Source organism: Chelonoidis abingdonii, chromosome 15 (genome assembly GCF_003597395.2).
Source record: "Chelonoidis abingdonii isolate Lonesome George chromosome 15, CheloAbing_2.0, whole genome shotgun sequence".
Classification (NCBI taxonomy): domain Eukaryota; kingdom Metazoa; phylum Chordata; order Testudines; family Testudinidae; genus Chelonoidis; species Chelonoidis abingdonii.
Window position 1 is genome coordinate 11,096,565 of NC_133783.1, and position 20,759 is coordinate 11,117,323.

General features: G+C 38.9%; 1 protein-coding gene across 2 annotated transcripts in view; it reads left to right on the plus strand.

The window, feature by feature from the left end:
* Positions 1 to 19,219, plus strand: part of NRG3 (neuregulin 3) — an 898,610-nt gene extending 879,391 nt beyond the window's left edge. For both annotated transcript variants that reach the window (XM_075072572.1, XM_075072573.1), the window contains exon 9: positions 16,562 to 19,219. In XM_075072572.1, the coding sequence (XP_074928673.1) occupies positions 16,562 to 17,069 (508 nt within the window). In that variant the 3' untranslated portion in view covers positions 17,070 to 19,219. The remainder of the gene's footprint in view (positions 1 to 16,561) is intronic.
* Positions 19,220 to 20,759: the final 1,540 nt, after the last annotated feature.

A 20,759-nucleotide genomic window follows, 5' to 3' on the forward strand; every position in this document is an offset into this window, starting at 1 on the left:
AATTGCCACCCATTGAAATTAATTGGAGGCCTCTCCTCATCATCCTTGAGATCACAATCACATCATCGATAAGGTAGTTGGTAGTGGGCATCTAAATTCACCGACCTATAATTCAAGCATGGAACTTCTAATCAAATAGAGATTCTAGGTATGTATTTGATTATTAAGATTATACTAATAAATTTCTCTATCTTATATTAGATATGTCACAAGACTAATAGATATAGATAAAGAATTGCGCAGTATGACATACACTGCAAGAAAAGGAAGATATGCACCTCGGTAATCCATTAATGATAGATAGAATTAAATATCTAGGTCTTATCAGACTGATTTCCATAAGCAGACAACTGAATTCACTCTAACGTAAATAAATTGTAGGATCCAGATCTCATGACAAAAAGGATGATTCCAAAATCCTGAGATATATGGATAATATTCTAGCTCCTTAAAACATAAATAAATAACGATCTATTCAAAAATAAGTACTATTTCTAAAATATGCTAAAAATACATAATATTTTTAAATACTTACAAATCATGATCACACCACAATGAAAAAAGTACAAACTTATATGAATAAATAAAATTCAGTGCCGTTGATAAAGCAAGTATGTTAAGTATATGCATAAACTAAAGATCAATCAACACTAAGTGACCAGGAAATGAGTGTGGAGATATGATGAATGGAAAACATCTGACCAAATCATAAGAATAAGATTCCTATATACATAGTCAAGGATTATTCTATCTTACCAAAGGAGAAGAAGAATTTATATGAAGAAATAAGCCAAGATAAAATATAACATAGCACTTATATCCATGAAGAAATTTGCGAACTCATAAACTACAGACAAATTATATATGCAGTCCATGTATTATTTAATGGGTTAATTTCAATCTGAATACAATGTATGTTGGGGCTCTGGATCTTTACTGTCCTACTGTTCTTGATCCCAGACCTCACTCGAAGCTGGCAAAGTCAGACAAGAAGTGAATGCACACAAAAAATTGCTTTCGGAAGACCCAAACACTTACCTCTGGGAGGTTAATGGAAGATACTGACAGCATATCAAACACTTGATATAGCAATAGGATACACAGATCAAAGACAACATCAATACCTGCAAGGTATGTAATAAAACACTGGAACAAAAAAGCATTTATCAACAAAAAATAAATAAAAAAATCCCCTACCCTAAGAAAACCTTCACTTATTATACTGCTATTGAACAATATCATCCAATTATAATGAAACAAAAAAAATAATTAGGTATTGGCCTAAATATTATTTTTATCTGATGCTCGCTTTCTATCTCCCATCTAGCCTCGGAATACATAAGATATAAAATGACAGCTACAAAGACTGAAGCACAATAGACGGTGATGCCTGACTATGTCTATCTTTTAACAGATATTGTTACTATTTATTCATTATCATGAGTCTGTAATTTTAGATGAAGTGTACAAACATACTTAGTCTATCTTCACCAAGTACTGTGACAAATATGGGAAAAAATAATTGTTGCAAAGCTCCCATATTTATCATTCACATCACTAAATAATGTGTTTAATATCAATTCCTTCCACCGAATATGTAAAGATGACCTCATCAGTTGCCTTTGCCCTTTAAATAATGCACAAAAAGTGTGTATTTATTTCTTTTGTAAACTACATCTTCATCAAATTAATACCGCAAATTGAAGCAAGTGCCAATTACTCTTAATTGCACTTCATGAATGTGCAGTATTCTTTTGAAGGTCTATTGGCGTGCAGCTGCTGAGCACCTCTGGAGACCACTCATAAATTTAATTCTAAGCAGTTTTTCAAAAGATAACTCCAGATCTTTAAGGCAAGTATTATTCTTGTTGTAAATGTGGGAAGTCTGATGAATGTAATAATGGTCTGGACTTATTTCCACATAACACTATTAGAAATCAGAATGTAACTGCCTGAAAGTCAACTGGAGTTAACACTGTAAATGGGGTGTAGATAGTTTAGAATGAATATCAGCTTCCAATATTATTCCAATACTGTGTTGCAACATTCTGAATGAATAAAATAAACTGACAAGAACAAGAATGGCTTTGTGTATATTTATATATTGAAGTAAAGTGCGAGTAACTGAAAGTTAGTGACCCTTCGCCTTTATGATCCTTCTGAGATCACATAGCCAGGTTTATTGATATATTATGTATATTTCCATATATAATAGGTTTTTATATACAAGTGTCTTTTCACCCAAAAATTTCTGAGCATTAACAGAACTGCATTTTTAAGAGATATATAACTTCCTTATGATTGGAGGCTACTTACATCTTAGTATATATGTGATTACTGATAGCAGACGGAAAGTGATATGATTCAAAATGGGACACATTATTGCAAGCCACAGTCATCTAAAATAAAAAAAACTTAATCAAATATTTACAAGTAATGCTCACGGACGTTCAGAGAGCAATATCTGAGCCAACAAATTCAGTAATGTTATCAACTAGGCTTGAAGAAACAGTACATAACAATGTTATTTAAGGTACCTTTGGTTATTATATATCTTTAATTCTATTCCAAGTCAATACATAATCCGATGTAAATTACTTAAGGATTCATGGCTAACAAATAGCAATATGCATGTGAGGACAGTCTTAATGTGCTACATTAAATATATGCATAATTATTAAGGATCAAAGTGCCAGATGCACCTTATAGAACAACGAGATCTTGGAAGCATGAAGCTTTCATGGTATACCCAGTTACGTGCGTATGCATGTCAAAGAAATTCCGGGCAGGTAAATATCTAATCAACAAGAACAGGCTGGAGATAAACAGAATTAGTCATCAGGAAGACTAGGCCCGTACAATGCAAGTGAGTTGAAAACCTAATGAAAGTAAACTGTAAAAAATTTCAGACAGACTTCAAAGATTAAAACTGCAAGAGCTCATTCATACTGCAATATTGACCCATCAACATTCAGGATTAAACAAAGAACTAAATGGCTTGCACTCAAAAGCGCATTCTCCTTCCCTTGGTTCACACCTCAACTGCTAAACAAGGGCCATCCTTTCTGACTGACACTAACCTCGTTATCTCACACGCTGCTTCTGCTTGCATATAATACTTCGCCCTAGGAAAATCCACTACATTACAATCCGATGTAGTGGATATTCCCCATGAAGCTCATGCTCCAATATACATTCTGTTAGTCCCTAGTAAGGAATCCCACAGATCATTGCGCTTTTACCAGTATCCAACTAAAACATGCTACCCCTCTAAGATACTGAACAAATATTTAATATAAAATCATCCATAGTGTATACTAAGGGCTTTCCAAAAACGAAGAGTTATGACAATGTCCTCACGGGTCAACAAAGCCAATGTAAGTTAATGGTCAGAGAAGCAAAGTATTGTCAATCAGGGTGAGTTCAAAAAAGAAAAAGGGCGTGGGGGGGGAATAAGACAGGAGTAGTAGCAAGTGTGAGAATTAAATAGTCATATTTCATCATGACAAAGTTAAAGACGGGGTGCATCGATGTTCCATAACAGTAATTAGTTGAATATGTCATATCAAGATGATTATTAGAGTATCGTATTCTATAAAGGAAAGAGTAATAGGTACCAAAAAGTTACAGACTCCAAAGATATTTACAGTTAAGTTCAAGTAGAGAACAGACTGAAGCGACGTAAGAATTCAAAGGAATGTAGACCATCTATTGAAATTGGCAACACACATTGACAGCATATTTAAGATACGAATATATAATAAAGTGAGAGATCAAAAATATGCGGAGTTCTAAATGAACTGTGTCCACGCAGGAATAGGACCACGAGTAGACGAGCTCAAATGGATGCTATCATTGACTGAAGCTCAAAAAAAACAAACAGAAAGTAGATCAAAATGGATACATACGGCGGAAAATACAAGAAATTTGCCACGAATGATAATAAATCATAGGAGAGCGTGTTTGGGCCTCGTTTCTAGAGAAGTCGAACACATAAGGGCTTAACGTCGAGATATCACAAAAATAATTTCAGATTTCAGAAGTGGCTTCAAAAGACAGATGAAAATTGTTAAGGGTAGTAGAAAAATCTCTAACAATAAGTACGAAAACGTCTTGTCTGCTTAAAAGGAGACAGGTACAATGAGGCACAATAGAATATGTAAAATAACTGAATAATTTAGAAAGAGTAGTTGAGATTCTGCTGTAACCTGTCTGTATATACTCAAGAATAAGGTTACACGTCAATGAAATTAAAAGGCATCAACTCAAAATATATAGAAAGATAGAGATTTATTTCCAAACAATGCATAATAGAACCAAGAAAACTCACTGCCCTTCAGGTATTTCTTAGCCTTAAAACTTAGCAAAGATTCAGAAAGGAAATAGGATATTGTTAGATGGTATATTCTACACAGATATAAATGTAAATGCTAACAATTTAGAGGATGTAGAAATCAACATGTTCCCAGGATTAAACCATCTCTGATTAGAGAACGATCACTGGGGATATATATTATCACACATCTGTCTATTCTGAGAATTCCTAGTCAGCCCGTTCTCTAAGGCATGTGTTTCGGTTGCTGCCAATTGCAGTAAGAACAGTTGATTAGCTGAGATATGTTGATGTGCTGAGTAAGACTCACATGGTATTTCCTGTTGCGGCTAATTATGTCGTTGTTCTCAGATAGTACTTTCTTGGTGTTCTCAACCAGGAAACTCGCAGAACGTGATTCTCTCTGCCCCGTGTCCTCCGTGAACCCCATTGCCCTATTCACTGGACTGCGGCCCCCTAGCTACCGCCAATCCAATCTGGTCTCCCTGACCCGGGAACAACCAACCCACAGCCAATCTATGCCTCGATTGCTACTGCCATAATCTTCTCCATGTCTAATGCACCCCAGTCACTGGCGCAGACGCATTATTCAGTGCCGCTCATCATAAAGGCTAAAATGGGTTTGTGAACCTGCTGCTTATACCTACGCCCTTCGCTAAGACCCCACAGTACCTGTTGCTTATCAGGGGCACATCCTGGGGCTTTTCCAGGCTTCGGTGCCAGCAAGCTACTCTTATACCTTTAACCCAGCCATGTCCAATCGAACCTGTGGTTTGAGGCTCCTCTGAAACCAGGACCTTCCGCCATCCAAACATGCAAAAGAGACTGTTTGGCTAGCGACTCCTGGCTTCTTTACTACAGACGCAAGCTGGCCCAAATTAGGACTGTAGCCCAGATGCGCCACTTCATCCAATCACTCCCAACTTTTAGAGACTCAGCTTTCAATGCCCTCACAGCCGCATTTTAACCCCAGCAGGAGCAAGAATAACCAACCCCAGCTACACACTGAACTAGATGGAACTCAGGACTGATCTAATCTGGCAGTTCCTATGTTTCTATACAAAATGGAGATATGTGGGTAACATTTGCAGGTTTTCGTTATGTACTTTGATACTTTTCTGTTTTCCATTGCCTACTGTTGGGTACTGCATGTGAGTTTGAGAAAGTCTATGGGGAGCATTAGTTTACCTCAATAACCTTTGGTTCAGGCCATGTACCAATAGTGTCTTTCTTCCATCCGATGAAGTGGGTATTCACCCGTGAAAGCTCATGCTCTAATATGTCTGTTAGTCTATAAGGTGCCACCAGACTCTTTGCTGCTTTCTTCCAGTTGTTGTTTGGTGACTATTGTCAGAAAGTAACAACGCACCCCAAAATAGCTAAACATGAACAGCCTCTCAATGCACCTATAGTAGCTCTAGCAGTTAAGTGCATGCACACACTAGAATGCTAGGACAAAACTTCCCTTAAAAGCATAATTGGACCCATGGCCACGGTCACAGAGATAGTCCTTATCCAAACAATAGCCACAATTTGCACTGGAAAAGACAGCAGGATGAAATCTTTTTATTGACAGACAATTCTGAAATCCCATGGTGCAAATTTCAGAAGGTTCAGTTACTGAAGGTCTGAACAGCAAAGTCCCAGACCTAAGGTTTCTCTTTTCTTGAGGTAATTTAATCCCAACTACATGAATATACATGCCACTGTCAGAGCAAATCCCTGGGGCAGTTACAAGAAGCACAGATTGACAGAGGGAGGTTATTTGGATATCCCGCAGGGGGTAAGCAGTGATTCTGAAGCATGATCACACTGGTCAGTTTAGCAGGTAGAACAGGAAGTTGTGTCCCTCCTTCACTGGGCTAAATAGTTTCTTGTTGAAGTAAATAAAGACACACAGGTTCAATGTTAAGGCTCTCCTGTTGACAGAGATCTAGATGCCTACTCAACACACAGTCAAATTTCAAATAGTGCTGGGACTCTCAAGATATGGTGGCCTTAAAAGGACACTTTAAGTACAGGATGCTTATTGCATGATGAGAACAAAGCCTTCAAAACCACTCAGAAAAGACACTTTTCTGTTGAGCTGCACTGCAGCATCTTCGAAAAGCAACACAATGCTAAATCAGAAAGTGCTGTTCTAGCAAGGCAAAGGCAAAAGGGGGCAGAGGGTCACACAATGCACAGTCCTCACCTCAAATAAATAGATTTCTGGTATGGGTCAGAAGCAGTTTGACTCTGATTATAAATGTACTTAAATAAGCTCTCTGAGCATTCAAATTTTGTTACAAATTAATGAAAATCCATCACTAGATTTTGGAAGATCCAAAATTTGAGACTGTATTAGTAGGGCTGTATTAGCAGGAGCATTGCCAGCAGATCGAGGGAAGTGATTATTCCCCTCTCTTCAGCACTGGTGAAGCCACACCTGGACTATTGTGTCCAGTTTTGGTCCTCTCACTACAGAAGGGATGTGGACAAATTGGAGAGAGTCCAGCAGGACAGAGAAAATGATTAGGGGGCTGGGGCACATGACTTTCGAGGAGAGGCTGAGGGAACTGGGTTTATTTAGTCTGCAGAAGAGAAGAATGAGGATGGATTTGATAGCAGCCTTCAACTACCTGAAGGGGGATTCCAAAGAGGATGGAGCTAGGTTGTTCTCAGTGGTGGCAGATGACAGAACAAGAAGAAATGGTCTTAAGTTGCAGTGGGGGAAGTCTAGGTTGGATATTAGGAAACACTGTTTCACTAGGAAGGTGGTGAAGCACTGGAATGGGTTACCTAGGGAGGTGGTGGAATCTCCATCCTTAGAGGTTTTTAAAGCCTGGCTTGACAAAGCCCTGGCTGGGATGATTTAGTTTGTGTTGTTCCTGCTTTGAGCAGGGGATTGGACTAGATGACCTCCTGAGGTCTCTTTCAACCTTAAGATTCTATGATTCTATATGAGACAAATTCATATCCTTAGCAGGGCAAGAGTAACTAGGAGACAAAAAAAAAGAAAAAGAAAAAAGTGCACTGGTAGCAGTAGTCATCTTAGAATGTTGTACCATTTTAAAAGGTTACAGTACATGAATTACTCTGCTTCCCACTAGGGAAACAACTGTAGAGCTACCCAGCTGTATTAATTACTTTATTTTCTCCATGCAATATCTCAAACTTCTAACTCTGATACCTGTGAATTCGTGTCACCTCTATGTCTGGGCATCCTCAGGCAACGGAAGGCTTTTATTTTTCTGAGCACTATCAACCAGAAGGAAATAAAGAAATCCATAATCACACAGATATACATATGAACTGAAATGCCAGTAAACTAGCGTTTAATGACCATTCTCATAAGGACAAATTCAAAAGTTGTAACTAAGCACAAATGCTTGGTGGACTCCAAAGACTGATCAATTTTCTGGTTCGAGGCACTACAAATAATAAATAGTATCAATCACAGTCTGTCTCTTGTTGCCCAACATCACAAGAATACACCTGTAGTGCTGGGAAGAATTGTCAATGCACTATGTTAAAAAAATTAATCTAGCAATGCATTAAAAAAAAGTCTTAATTTCAAACATTTTCATTTCAAGGCAGGTCTCCCTTCAACCTTGTAATTCCAAAGATAATTCCTTTGTTACTCCTGCTTCCTTTCCTGTGCCCAAAATGTATGGTACAGTATAGTCTTAAAGGACCAAAACAGATAAAACTGTAGGTCCCCCTTTGAAGCCTACCACTGTTTCTTAACCCACTTCTGTTCGTAGATGAATTTCCTGTAACACTTTATGAATTCCTACCACGTTCTCACTATTCAGTACAAATGTAGGGCCAGATTCTGATCTCCCTTACATGGTTATAAATCTGGAGTAACTCAGTGGGGAAAAAAAACAAAAAAACAGATTTTCTCCATTCTAAATGTGATTAAAATTTAGCCCCTAGTAATTTCACCTTCCTGCTTTGGTCTTTGTTCTCAAAGCCTCCAGTTCTTTTGTCTAAAGTGTGTGTAAACATTTTGAATCCCTCCATATGATGTTGCTAGCATTATGCTAGCTCTGGGGCAGTCACGCTTTTACTTTATGTTCTTTGGGTGCATGTCTTTAGCAAAATCCTCTGTGATCAGGTGACAATTCCTAAATTGTAGATGACTCTTCAGCAGTGCTATGTGTTAGTCTTTCTGCTTTATCCATCTGAGTAGTCTGATTAACAAAACCTCTTCTTTGGACTCTGTCTTATACATTGATCCCTAAAAAGACAACATTCCTTCCATCCATGTCTCAGTATATCTGTTTTATTAACTGGTTCTGTTAGTTTATGGTGATGGTTTTTGGTTGATATGGTATTTTAGTTGGACTTGATCTCTTTTTTTAAAGTAAACACCCACTGGAGTTGAAAATTGAAAAGGGTTCAGAAAGGAGCCACAAAAATGATTTGAGGCCTGGAAGTGAGAAACTTAAGCTCAATCTATTTAATTTATCAAAGAGAAGGTTGAGACATGACTTCATCAATGTCTGTAAGTGCCTACATGTTGTGAAGGTTTCTGACAGTGTGTTAGTGGGGAAGGCTTTAATGTAGCAGACAAAGGCATGACAACACTCAGTGGCAGACAACTAAAGCTAGTAGAAAAATCTCAAAGTGGAAATGAGGTGCAAAATTTTAATGGTGAAGGTAAATTAACCACTGGAATACAGTTGATCAAAAATGTAATTTCTGTCCTTTGGGAGTTTCTGAAATGTAGACATTTCTTTTTGTCCCAAATTAGGTCAAAAAGTAAAATTCTCAGAATTTTTCACATGAAATATCCTGCAATATTTCATTCAGTCCTTATCAAAACATTTCGTTTAGAAAAATCAAACTACTTTGTTTAAACTGTTTTGTTATTATAGAAACAAAATGTTGTGATAAATTTTCACTGAAAAGTTGGATACAATTCATGTGTTGTTGCTAAACTTTTTGATTTTGTCAAATCATTTTTGGTCAGAAAATGCTGATTTGACAAAACCAAAGAATTTTGCAAGAAATATATTGATCCACTCTCTGTTAGGGATTCTCTGTCACTTGGCAACTTTTAATCAAGATTGGATGTCTTTCTAAGAGTTATACTGTTGTCTAGTTCATCCAGAAGTCAGTGGCCTTGACACAAAAATTAGTGGGTGAACTTCTATAGACTGTTTTATGTGAGAAGTCATACTGGAAAGATTATCACAGAAGGCTACTCTTCCCTTAAAATCTTTTAGTCAGTGGACAACTCCTTGAGTATCTTACAGGCCACGGAGCTGAGGGTGCCACTTGGCCCAGGGCCCAAACATTTTTTTGTCTGAGTAGTACAGGGTTGCAGCATAACTCACTCAAAATTGGTATGACCACCCCTCCATCATGTCAGAAGGGTGGCCAGGCCAAACCTGAGTGGTGCTCTGACTATTTGAGCCTGGTCCCAATGCCACTCAAATTTGAAAGAAGTGGGAGTAGGAGCTTATGGACCAAGGGAATCAGGCTACTGGGGGGCAGGAGGAGGTAGCCCTGAGAGAGGAAGAGGAGGGTCAGCAGTGGGGAGGCAAATCTATGCCCCCCCCTTAAATGGTGCTCTGCAGCCTCTTGGGTCTCTGACACATGTCGTATGACTGGGAGGACCAGATTCTCACTAGCACTACTGCATGTGACACTTATTATTTAAGGCAGAGTCAGTTTACTATGTGTATATATGTGTGTGGTTCAAGTGTTGAATTCTATCATGAAACCCAGATACGATAGGAGGGAGTGCTTAAGAAATCCTTGTATTAAATCAGGCCTGCACAACATATGTGGGCAGCCCAGAGCCCTTTGAATCCCGGCCCATGGCCGCTGATTGCCCCCTCCCCAGACCCCTGCCCCAACTGCCCCCCAGAACCCGCACCCCCTATCTAACACTGCTGGTCCTTGTCCCCTGAGACCCCTCTCCCGGGACCCCTGCCCCTAACTGCCCTCCAGAACCCCACCCCCTATCTAAATGCTGCTGCTCCTTGTCCCCCAATTGCCCCCGCCTGAGACCCATGCCCCTAAATGCCCCTTGGGACCCCAGCCCCTATCTAAGCCTCCCTTCTCCTTGTTCCCAACTGCCCCCTCCTGAGACCCCCGAACTTTCCCCCAGGACCCCACCCCCTACCTGTCCCCTGATAAACCCCTGGGACTCCCATGCCGATCCAACTGCTGCCTGTCCCCTAACTGCCCCCCTGAACCTCCACCCCATCCAACCCCCAGCCCCTTTACCATGCCACTCGGACCAGCGTGTCCTGCGTCCATGCAGCTCCAGACACGTTTCTGCCATGCTCCTCACCCCCCCCCACCATGCGTCCCAGCGGAGCCCACCAGGCACCCCCTCTCAGCACCCTCGCCTTCCCAGAGTCTGAACACTTTCAATATTCAGCGAGTGCTCAAGCTCGAGCTTTTGGCAGCTGGTTCTTCATTTCTCCCAAATCAAATATACTGATCCACTGTAACTTTGCTGTAGAAAAAGTAGGATAAAATTGAGCAAGAAATGCTTATTAGGACTGGAATTGCTATTTTCAACAGCCATTGGCTTTTTGTTTGTTTTAAAGGAAGACAGTGATATGGCATTGGCAAATTCCCCATAGAAAGAAAGAGTGGAACAAAAGAATAATAAAGGCACCTCAACTTTTCCTCATTTATGGAGGACAGTTTTATAATATGCATCCAGATAGCCTCCTATCACACAAGCTGAAAATTGTTCCACTTTACTGCAGCTCTGCGACCATATGGGAACCAATCCTGTCTGTGTTTTGTGCACATCCAAATTTCCTGCTGAATGACCTGCCCTGGGAGTGAGTTACCAGTGACTCAGGGCTGGGGGGCAGGAGGTGTGTGTGTGTGGGGGCACTGATGGGGGGGAGCCCAGGGCTGGGGCAGCAACGGGGTGGGGGGGAAGGCACTGGTGGGGAGGAAAAGGGGAAGCCCAGCACTGGGGCGGCAGGGCGTGTGTGTGTGTGGGTGTGGGGAGAGCCCAGGACTGGGGCAGCAGGGAGGTATGGGGGGAGCCAGGGCTGGGACGGGGGACAGCCAAATTTTTTTTTGCTTGGGGCAGCAAAAACCTAGAGCCGGCCCTGCTGGGTTCCCCCAGCTGCTGGAGCCCCGGGCCCTTTAATTTGACCCTGAGAGCTCCCAGCCACTCTTCAGCTGGAAGCCCCCGGTTGATTTAAAATAAAGTATCACCTCCCTACCTCCAACCTTCCTTTTTGGCCCACAGCTCTTTTGATGGGGTGGCGCTGGGGAAGGACGGTTTGTTTCTGCAGGGCTGGGCGGCCCTGGGCCAGGGTGTTTCTGCAGGGCCAAGAGGTTTTGGCCCTCAGCTGTTTTCTTTGGAGTAATGTGGCCCTCGCCGCTTTACGAGTTGTGCAGGCCTGTATTAAATAATCAACTAGTACCAGCCTGTATGGTTTACATTTTAAAGGGTGAAATCCTGTAAAGTGCTGAGCAACTAGGCTAAATCCAGAAGAGCATACACACGCACAAAAACTCACGCACACATAAACTGTGTGTGTGTGTTTGTTTGTTTACGTATTTATGTATTCCAGTCACTCGAATCATTTTTAAGTCATTCCATGAATGTGCTGAAATTTGTTGTCTTTGAAGGGGAAGAACAGTTTTACATTTTAATCTTGAAAGCTAATGTGATACCAGAATTCTTAGAAGAGAGTCCTTAAAAAGGAATTGTAATAATGGTTCAGGGTTAGGTGTGATGATACATGTGATTCTTTGATTTCCTTTCTATCATGCTGTTTCATTTGTTAATTTGATTTTATTAAAATGAAGTCTTCAAAAAACAATGTACCAAGTCTTTGCAAAGCATGATGCAGTAGGTTGAAAAAAGTGTCTTGGGTGGTTGTTTTTTTGGAGCAAAACCATGCAAATGGTTTACGTTTAAAAAATGACATTTCTGTGTGATGTGTTTTGATTTTTTAGTGTTTTGTTTTGTTTTATTTTTAAATCACTTGTTCTTTGGAGTTTCAGCCTGGACTAAACACAAATGTACAAACACAGTGACAGAAACCCATTTCTGATCCCCCCAAAAGATACCAGCAATCTTACAGTCTGGCTATTCCTTTGATATTTCCAGTCCAATTGACTGGTGCTCCCACAAGGAAGTCAATTCTTGCAAAAATGTTTGTTAAGCATTTCCCACCCCGACAAGTTTTCCAGATAAATATCTGAACTTTTGATTGCATACCAAACCCTGCAATGTACTCTGCATCTTCTGGGGCTCATTCATCAGCAGTTCTGACTACCGGTTAGACAGAGATTGCACATTCATCTTTGGCAAAGGAGAGCTTTTATAATTGCTTATCCTGGGCTACACAAATGTACTTCATCTTATGAATTTTCTTGTCTTTTCTTGCTTAGCGGAAAGTGTTTGCTGCTTTCAAGAAATGCCAGGTCTCATGATTTGAAATAGGGCCCGATAGTTTAGTGTTTGTTGAGCAGAGTTAATATTGGTTCATTAATTAGTGCACCCCGCTAATTAAATAGGAGAGAAACCCCTAAATTAGATCCATAAACAAACAAAGCATCTCCAGGCCATTCACATCCCCGGAGACTGACTGTGGTCTGAGAGTGACAGTTTATTTTTGATAAAGTGGCCAGCATTTTGACTGCAGGTTATTTAGGTGACAGCTGTTTACATTTCAGGATATTAACTGTTACGAGGTGTATGGAGTCCTGCTCTGTGTGTATGTGTGTGTGTGTAAATATGCATATATATATACACACAGAGAACTGATGACTTGTGTTGCATATTTATAATGCCTAATCCAAAGACCACTAAAGTCAATGGAAATATTCTTCATCTCCCTGAGTTTTGGCTCAAACTTATACTTTGACGATCTAAAGCTAGTTTGCTGTAAAGTTATTTGTACTGTGCTGAAGATAACCCATTTCGAATGTAGTTCTGCCAACTTATTTTGTCTTAAAATAAGATAAAATATATCTTAAAATGTGTCCGGATTTATTAATTAATTCCCATTGACTCTGAGAGGGTAGCATACTGAACAAAATGTTCAATTTTATTCTCACTCAGTACCCCAAGAATTACACAAATAAAACAAGTAATTATTATTACTTATTTTAAATGTTTCTTAATTTCTTCTTGTGTCTCTGTTTAAGCAAAGAATGGGAGAAGAGGAAGGGAGTTGCATTCCAGAAACACAAAAAAAAAATGTAAAATGAGTTTATTTAGGAAGAAAATAATTATTTTCTTTAAGGGAAAGTTGTTCAAAATGTATTGTTCTGTATCTTTATAATAATGCCCTATTTTCTGTGATCGCTCTGGGTCTAGTTCTGCTCCCAATTAAATCAGTAAAATTCTGTTTGCTGTTTCAAGAGCAGGATCCGGCCCCTACACAAATGAAAGTTTAGCTTCACTTGTTCAAATCTTATTTCCCTACATCTACTCACCACAAATTGAATGCTTTAGTCCAGTTTTAATCCTTGATTGAAAACCACATGGGCACAAGGATGGACATGCACAATTCCCAGTGCAGGATCAGGACATCTGCTTGTACTTAAGGAGGATTCATGGAAATGTGCTGAGCATTAAACATGTTTGCCATTTTAGGGTTCAAAATATCATGACCTGAGTCCATATTATGGAGTTGGCAAATCTTAACATTTTCATATCAATATCTGAGTTCATACTTGCTTATGCTAGTGTATCATCACTAGATGTGAAATTTGTTAAAAGAATTCACTCCCTTCATTTGCAAGGTGCAGCCCAGAAAGTATATTTAGGGGCTGAATTATCAATACAAATGAATAATGCAACTGAGGAGACCACTCCGGCTATAGTGATTTGAAAGTTATATGGTAAACAAATACAAAGGAAGCAAGACTGGGCACAAGCCATCAGGTCTGCACTGTTTTGTTTTGTTTTTATTTATTTCCTCTCTACAGATGTCCTCTCTACAGATGTATTTCTTTGATCAATATTTAATATTGATTCTTTGAAATGTGACCTACAAGTGATTTTGATAAATGGATTAGGAAGATGTCTAATTTCATTCTCTTTTTACGTATTTCTTTATTTGCCCAAAAGTTGTTCTGCAACTTTCTTTAATACTTCCACTGTGAAGCACAAAATATACCTCATTTCTTCAAGCAGCATCAGAGTTTGGTCCTTTCTCCCATAATTCCCTGGACATACACAAGGTATCTCAAAAGGCCTTTCAAAATCACCCAGAATGCACTGCTGCTGGGATTGGGCAGGAACCTTAGGGGTACAGACCAAAAAGCACTATTGTTAAATCAATTCAATGTGGTGTTAGTGTAGAGAAAGGGTAGAATTGCAGGTCCATTGAATATAACACATGCTGAAGGTGGATATGCTGAATTGTGTATACAAAAATTAATGTGCAGTAATCAAGTTGACTACAATCAATGGAACACTAGTGAACATGTGCTTTAGGGAATCTGTTCTTCTTGTTTATTAGTTCTCTAACTACTCATACCAAATGATGTACTTAAGCCCAAGTGACATGAGTTACTTAAGTTCATGGACTAGTCCTATTCAAGTCAAGATAGTGATTTTTTTTACTTCAGTACCTCGCTGAATCTGGACCTTGAAGTGGGAACTCAGAAACCTAATAAAATTAATTTACATTAGGGCCAAATCTAGCTTTTCTTACTCTTGTATAAAGCATGTAAGATTTTGCCTTTATTGTGTATATTTAAATAGTGATGTGATAATGTGACAAATGAAAATGAACTTTCAATAAAGATGTGGGGCCGGAGTCTGATCTCACTTTCTCTGATATCACTTTAGTTACTCTTGATTTGCCATGTTGTAACTGAGATCAGAATCAAACCCATAGTCCCTGATAACCATGGCTAATAGGAATATTAACTTATTGTACAAGCAAAGTTGTATTAATGTTTCTTATTAAAAAGAGAGCTGCTGAATTTTGGCATGTTGCTAAGTTTCCAAAGTGATTCAAAATGCACATATTTTCAGTGATGTTTTTCAGGTATTTGCCGCAATTGAAGCTATATTTACACTGCACTCTACTGGTGGTGGCATGTAGGGTGTGTATAGCTACACACCACAGTAAAAAGCAACCTGCATCCATGCTGTGGTGTGTAGCTACATGTGTCAGTGGACGGCTTTGGCGGGGGGAAGTGATGGGGAAACGCTTCAGGAACGGGGAGACAGCAGGACACTACACTACTAAAAATAGCAGTGTAGATGGGGGAAGCGCTACTTGGGGGTGTAGACAGACGTATAGGATACATACCCTCAGGGTTCAGGTGTGTCTTTATTCGCCTAAGCAATACCTCATCCCCTACATTGCTATTTATACCCATGCTAGGGGTGTGTGCAGTGTACATAAGCTGCCCACTGCCATGTGGTTTGTGCAGCGTAGATGTACCTTGTAAGTCAGTTTTCATCAGCACAACTTCATAAGTATCCAACTTAGAAACAAAATGGAAATTTGGTGAAATTTCACAAAAATGACAGCAGAATTGATGCAGTTCCATCAAAATTTGAATTAATGGAGGATCTAGGAGTCTCATTTTTAACAGAGGAATATTTCCCAGAACCCAGTGTAGTATCACCAGCCTCATGTCATATATAACTGAAAAAAGGACCTGCTTTAGAACCTTAGGTGCTTGAATAAGTGATCTGATTTTCAGAGGTACTAAGCACCTGCAACTCCCACTGATGTCAATGGGAGTGCAGATCATAAAAACACCTGGGTACAGAGTGCAAGAGTGGACTCAGAATGTGTTTATTGAAGGTAATTTCTCTGCACATTTCAGAACAATACCAAATTCTAATTCATACCAAAATATCCATGTTTAAAAATATTGATGCTTGAGGAAGGTGGGAATCCTCTTGCCAGATTAGGAATGTAATTATAAAACTACACATTTTATTATAAGGAAAAAATAATGCTTAGCTCTCAAACCACTTTACAAAGGAGGTAAGTAACATTATCCTCATTTTATACCTGGGGAAAGTGAGGAAGATAAGGAAGTAACTTGCCCAAGGTCACCAAGCAGGCCAGTCGCAGAGGTGGGTATAGAAAGCAGCTCTGCTGAATTCCAGTCAAGTTCTCTATCCACTAGACCATCCTGCTTGTGACTATTCCTTGCTTCAAGAAGATACTTTTTCAGCAGATGTTTCCATTGTTTTTACTTACCTCTCATGTCTGTCTGTCTCATGCAAAATGAAAGAGCTAATTCTTTTTTTATTATTATTTTTAGGTATTCATCCACTGGTTTAAAAACTCCTCAGAATACTTCAATAAATATGCAACTGCCTTCACGAGAGACCACTCCCTATTTTAATAATGTGGATCAGAAGGACTTGGTTGGATATTCCGCATCAAGGGCCAACTCAGTTCCCATCATCCCATCGGTGGGCTTGGATGAAACCTGCATGCAAATGCAAAATGTTTCTGAAGTAACAGGAATCAAATGGTGCAAAAACTCCTATTCAGCTGAACTTGTCAATGCCAGTGTCCCAGTCAGCAATTGTCTTATAGCAGAACAACAGGAAGTGAAAATATTGCTAGAAACTGTCCAAGAGCAGATTCGAATTCTGACTGATGCAAGGAGGTCAGAGGACTATGAACTGGCAAGCACAGAATCAGAAAACAGTGCAAGTGAAAACACAGCTTTTCTGCCCATGAGTCCCATGGCAAAATCGGAACGAGAAGCAAAATTTATCTTAAAAAGCGAAACACACAGAGACTCGGCATTGACCAAGTGACTTTGAGGAGAGTGGGGGTGGGGAAATAAGGGATCTGTGCACTCAAAGCTTTGCTAAACAGGAAAGGAAGGAAATTAAATACAAATTATTTATATGCATTAATTTAAAAGCATCTACTTAGAAGAAACCAAATAGTCAATCGCCCTCATATCATAGTGTTTTTTAACAAAATATTTTTTTTAAGGGAAAGAAAAGTTCCAGGAGGGATAAAGCATACATCTAAAGCTTGTTTGGTTTGGGTTTTTTTTTTGAAGGGGGGATTGCTTTTCTTTTTCAGAGTTACACATTCAGTTGCAGTTACAGTATGTTTTAAAACTGTCCTGTTTGGCTGTTAGAAGGCTTGGGAGATGTATATTTTTCAAAAAAGCCAAATTCATTCTTAGACTCTTTGGTTTCAAAGTAGAGCTGTGTTGAACTGTCCACCAGGGATTCATTCTCTGGTGAGCAAGTTCTTCTTGAGTAGCCTCAAATAATATAGGCCCATAATTAGCCCTCCATTCTACCAGTATCTTGGTCCCAGATTCATAATTTTAAAACAAAGCAACACACACACAAAGTCAATCTTTCCTATCTAAATTCTAAAGTATGGTTCCAAGCCACATAAAATCTGAAACAACTGTAAAGCCCTGATTCAGCCAGATGCTTAAGCATGTGGCTTCCTTTAAGTACATGAGTAGTCTTAATGAAGTCAGTGGGACAACTCATGACCTTTAAGTTAGCATGTGCTTAAGTATCTTGTTAAATCAGAGCATGAGAGCTGGAGATGCAATGATCGGGTGTTGCTCACAACCACTGGGCAGCCTCATCTCATTGTGAACTGTGCTTTTTAAGTTTGGATTTTCAGTGAGAAAGGAAAAGAAGAAGAAAAAGTGTGTGTGTGTGTGTTATGAATTTTCTACCAATGGGAACTTAAACCACATTATTTTGTCACAAAAATCACAGTATTTTGAAAATGTTATACTTTGAAGACATTTTTGAGCACTCCAAAAGAGCACTTTTAAAATATATTTTTAGTTTGGTTAGTTCAGAGATCAGTTGGGGAGATACAATATGATCAATACTCAGTATATATTTGTTCATGCTGTCCTAATTTGTTTCCACATTCAGTTTTTCCTGTCATTTGAATTAAGCATGACTTCTGCTTGTGAACTTTTAAGGGCCTTTTCCTGCAGCTGGTTTGGTACTGGTGGGTCCAGGCATTTGTAAAAACCTGTCTTGAATTTAATTGAGGGTGTGCAAGGGCACATGGGCTCCACCAAATAGATCCATCTGGAGAATCAAGGTTTTAGAGAAGGAAGATCATTTGCTGATTGCAGTGTCCGAGGCACTTGCTTTCTTACATTTTCTTTTCTGTTTTCTCCTGTATCCACAGCACATGATGTGCCACTAATACGGTGGCCTAAATTCAGTAATGACATATGAACTACTATTTTTAAATATTCTGTTTAAATTATTTGTTTAAAAAATTAATGAACGATAGTAAATAATTACCAAATAGCCTTCCCCATTCAATGCTGGAAGACCGGTTGATTTATTAACAAAATCTACAGTGTACACAAAATGTATTCAAATACGTACTCCCTTTACAGCAAGGTAATTGCTAAAGTTATTAGATGTGCCCCAGACTTTCCAGTTCACCATTCTCAAGAGTGAGTTTCCAAAATAGAACCATCGATCGGTCTAGTGCTGTTGTATGTTGAGTCGGAATAAAGCAATATTTCAACTTCTCTCTAGTGAACTGAAGAAAAAAAAAGGCTGAAGGCATATGCCATTTATTTTCCCCCATTATTTAGGGCATTAAGGAAAAATTAGTATTCACATAAGAAGTCTTTTTTCTAAAAAAAGCAAAGTTGATGGAATTGTTTTATTTACACAACTTTCTATGGCTGTAATCTTTGCTGTGTGTTTTCAATAAAAATATATATGAGAGCAAATTATGATTTATGCCCCTGGATGGAGCATCATTGGTTTTGATTCCCTTCTTCAAATGTCACTTGGATATGGCTGGATTTAAGGAACGAGTTCCCTGAGGGATGTACCTTATTGATGAAAGCTCCAATCCTGCAATCCAATTTCATGTGCGTGGGCAATGCCCTGTTCACTTCAGCAGGGCTCCATGTGGGTGCAGCAGGCTGCCTCCACTCAGTGAACTACAGGATCAGTACCTAAGATACATAGTTTAAAAAAGTTTCACGTTGAAATAACAGAAGTCTGGCCTTATTGCCCCCAAATCCAACTACATTTTGCAATCAGAAAATGCACCCTTTGAAATGTATTGGAAACACACTGCAGGATTTCTGTTGAAGAAAGAGGCAATGCCTTTCTTAGTTTAACACCCTGAAAAGCAGAAACAGTGGAAGAGCAATGTATTAAAAACTGATGGAGTGTCTGATTGAATAATAGATGAAGATCTGAAATGGTGAGAAATCTTCAGCTCATGTTAGAGATGCTATCTTGTACTGAACAAAGGATGTGTGACTGGTATTTGTTACCTGTTCTATTCAGTTTCAGCATGTTTGAATAGAGAGACATTAATACTAACCTTATATTAGTGTATTATTTGTTAAGAATTTCATTTCAGCACTTATTGAAAGTCCATTGTTTCAAGAGGAAAAAGTTAAAGAAGATCTAGACAGGTCACTGTAATATGAATTGTATGTTTCTCTAATGTAAGTGTTTTCCCCTCTTTAGTGAATGGAACAACATTTTATCTGAATTCTGACACTTCAGTTATGTAGGCTGCAGAAAAGACTTCATGAAGTTTCACTTACACTACTGAAAGACTAGCTCATATTTTTGTTCCAGACATCCCATTGAACCCAAGTTGCTTAGAAGGGGTGTAAGTCAGTGCAGAATATAGTTTGTGCTAATAAAATTACATCTGTTGCTCAGCTGGGAAACCAGATAATAATCCTCCATGGAAGAAACTCTAAACTCATTGATGTACGCATAAAATAATTGAAATTTACAGCTGCCCTGTAAAGATCAAGTTTAGTTAGGTGTGAAAATTCACACCAGTTGTTACACTTCACCAAACTGGGAAAATAGCTAATTAAATGGTTTAAAATAGACCAAGGGAAACTGACATCTCTTAAGCATACTACTATTGAACACAATTACAAAATATGGGCATTATGTGTCCTAGATTTCTTGCTTCTGAATAGATTTTCTTCAAAACAACTCAACAACCTCCTCCCTGCCCCTTATTAGTAGAGGGCTCCCAGAAATCTGAAGTGGGAAATGTGGTGAACATAGACACACGTTTTCACATTGCTTAAAAGTTATTAATCATCAAAAAACTCTTTATAATTCAATAGGGCTATACTGTGGTATCCTAAATCATGTTCAGTATCCACCTTCTTGAATAGTCTCATTCAGTTCAATGAGTCTATTCATGGATAAAGTAGTATTCAAAATGAGTAAGGCTCTCGGAATCTGGCCCTCAATTAGGGAAATCTTAGGTGTCCAGACTCTCAATTGATGTGTATTAATCTAGCTCCATTGAAGTCCATTAGAGTGATGCCAATTTACATCAGCTGAGAATCTGGCCCAAAATGATTAATCACACTGTTAAACAATAGAATACCAATTGAAATTTGTTAAGGCTGTTAAGCAATTTAAAACATTAATCGTGATTAATCAAGTGATTCAAAAATGATTCACAATTAATTGCGCAATTAATCGTACTGT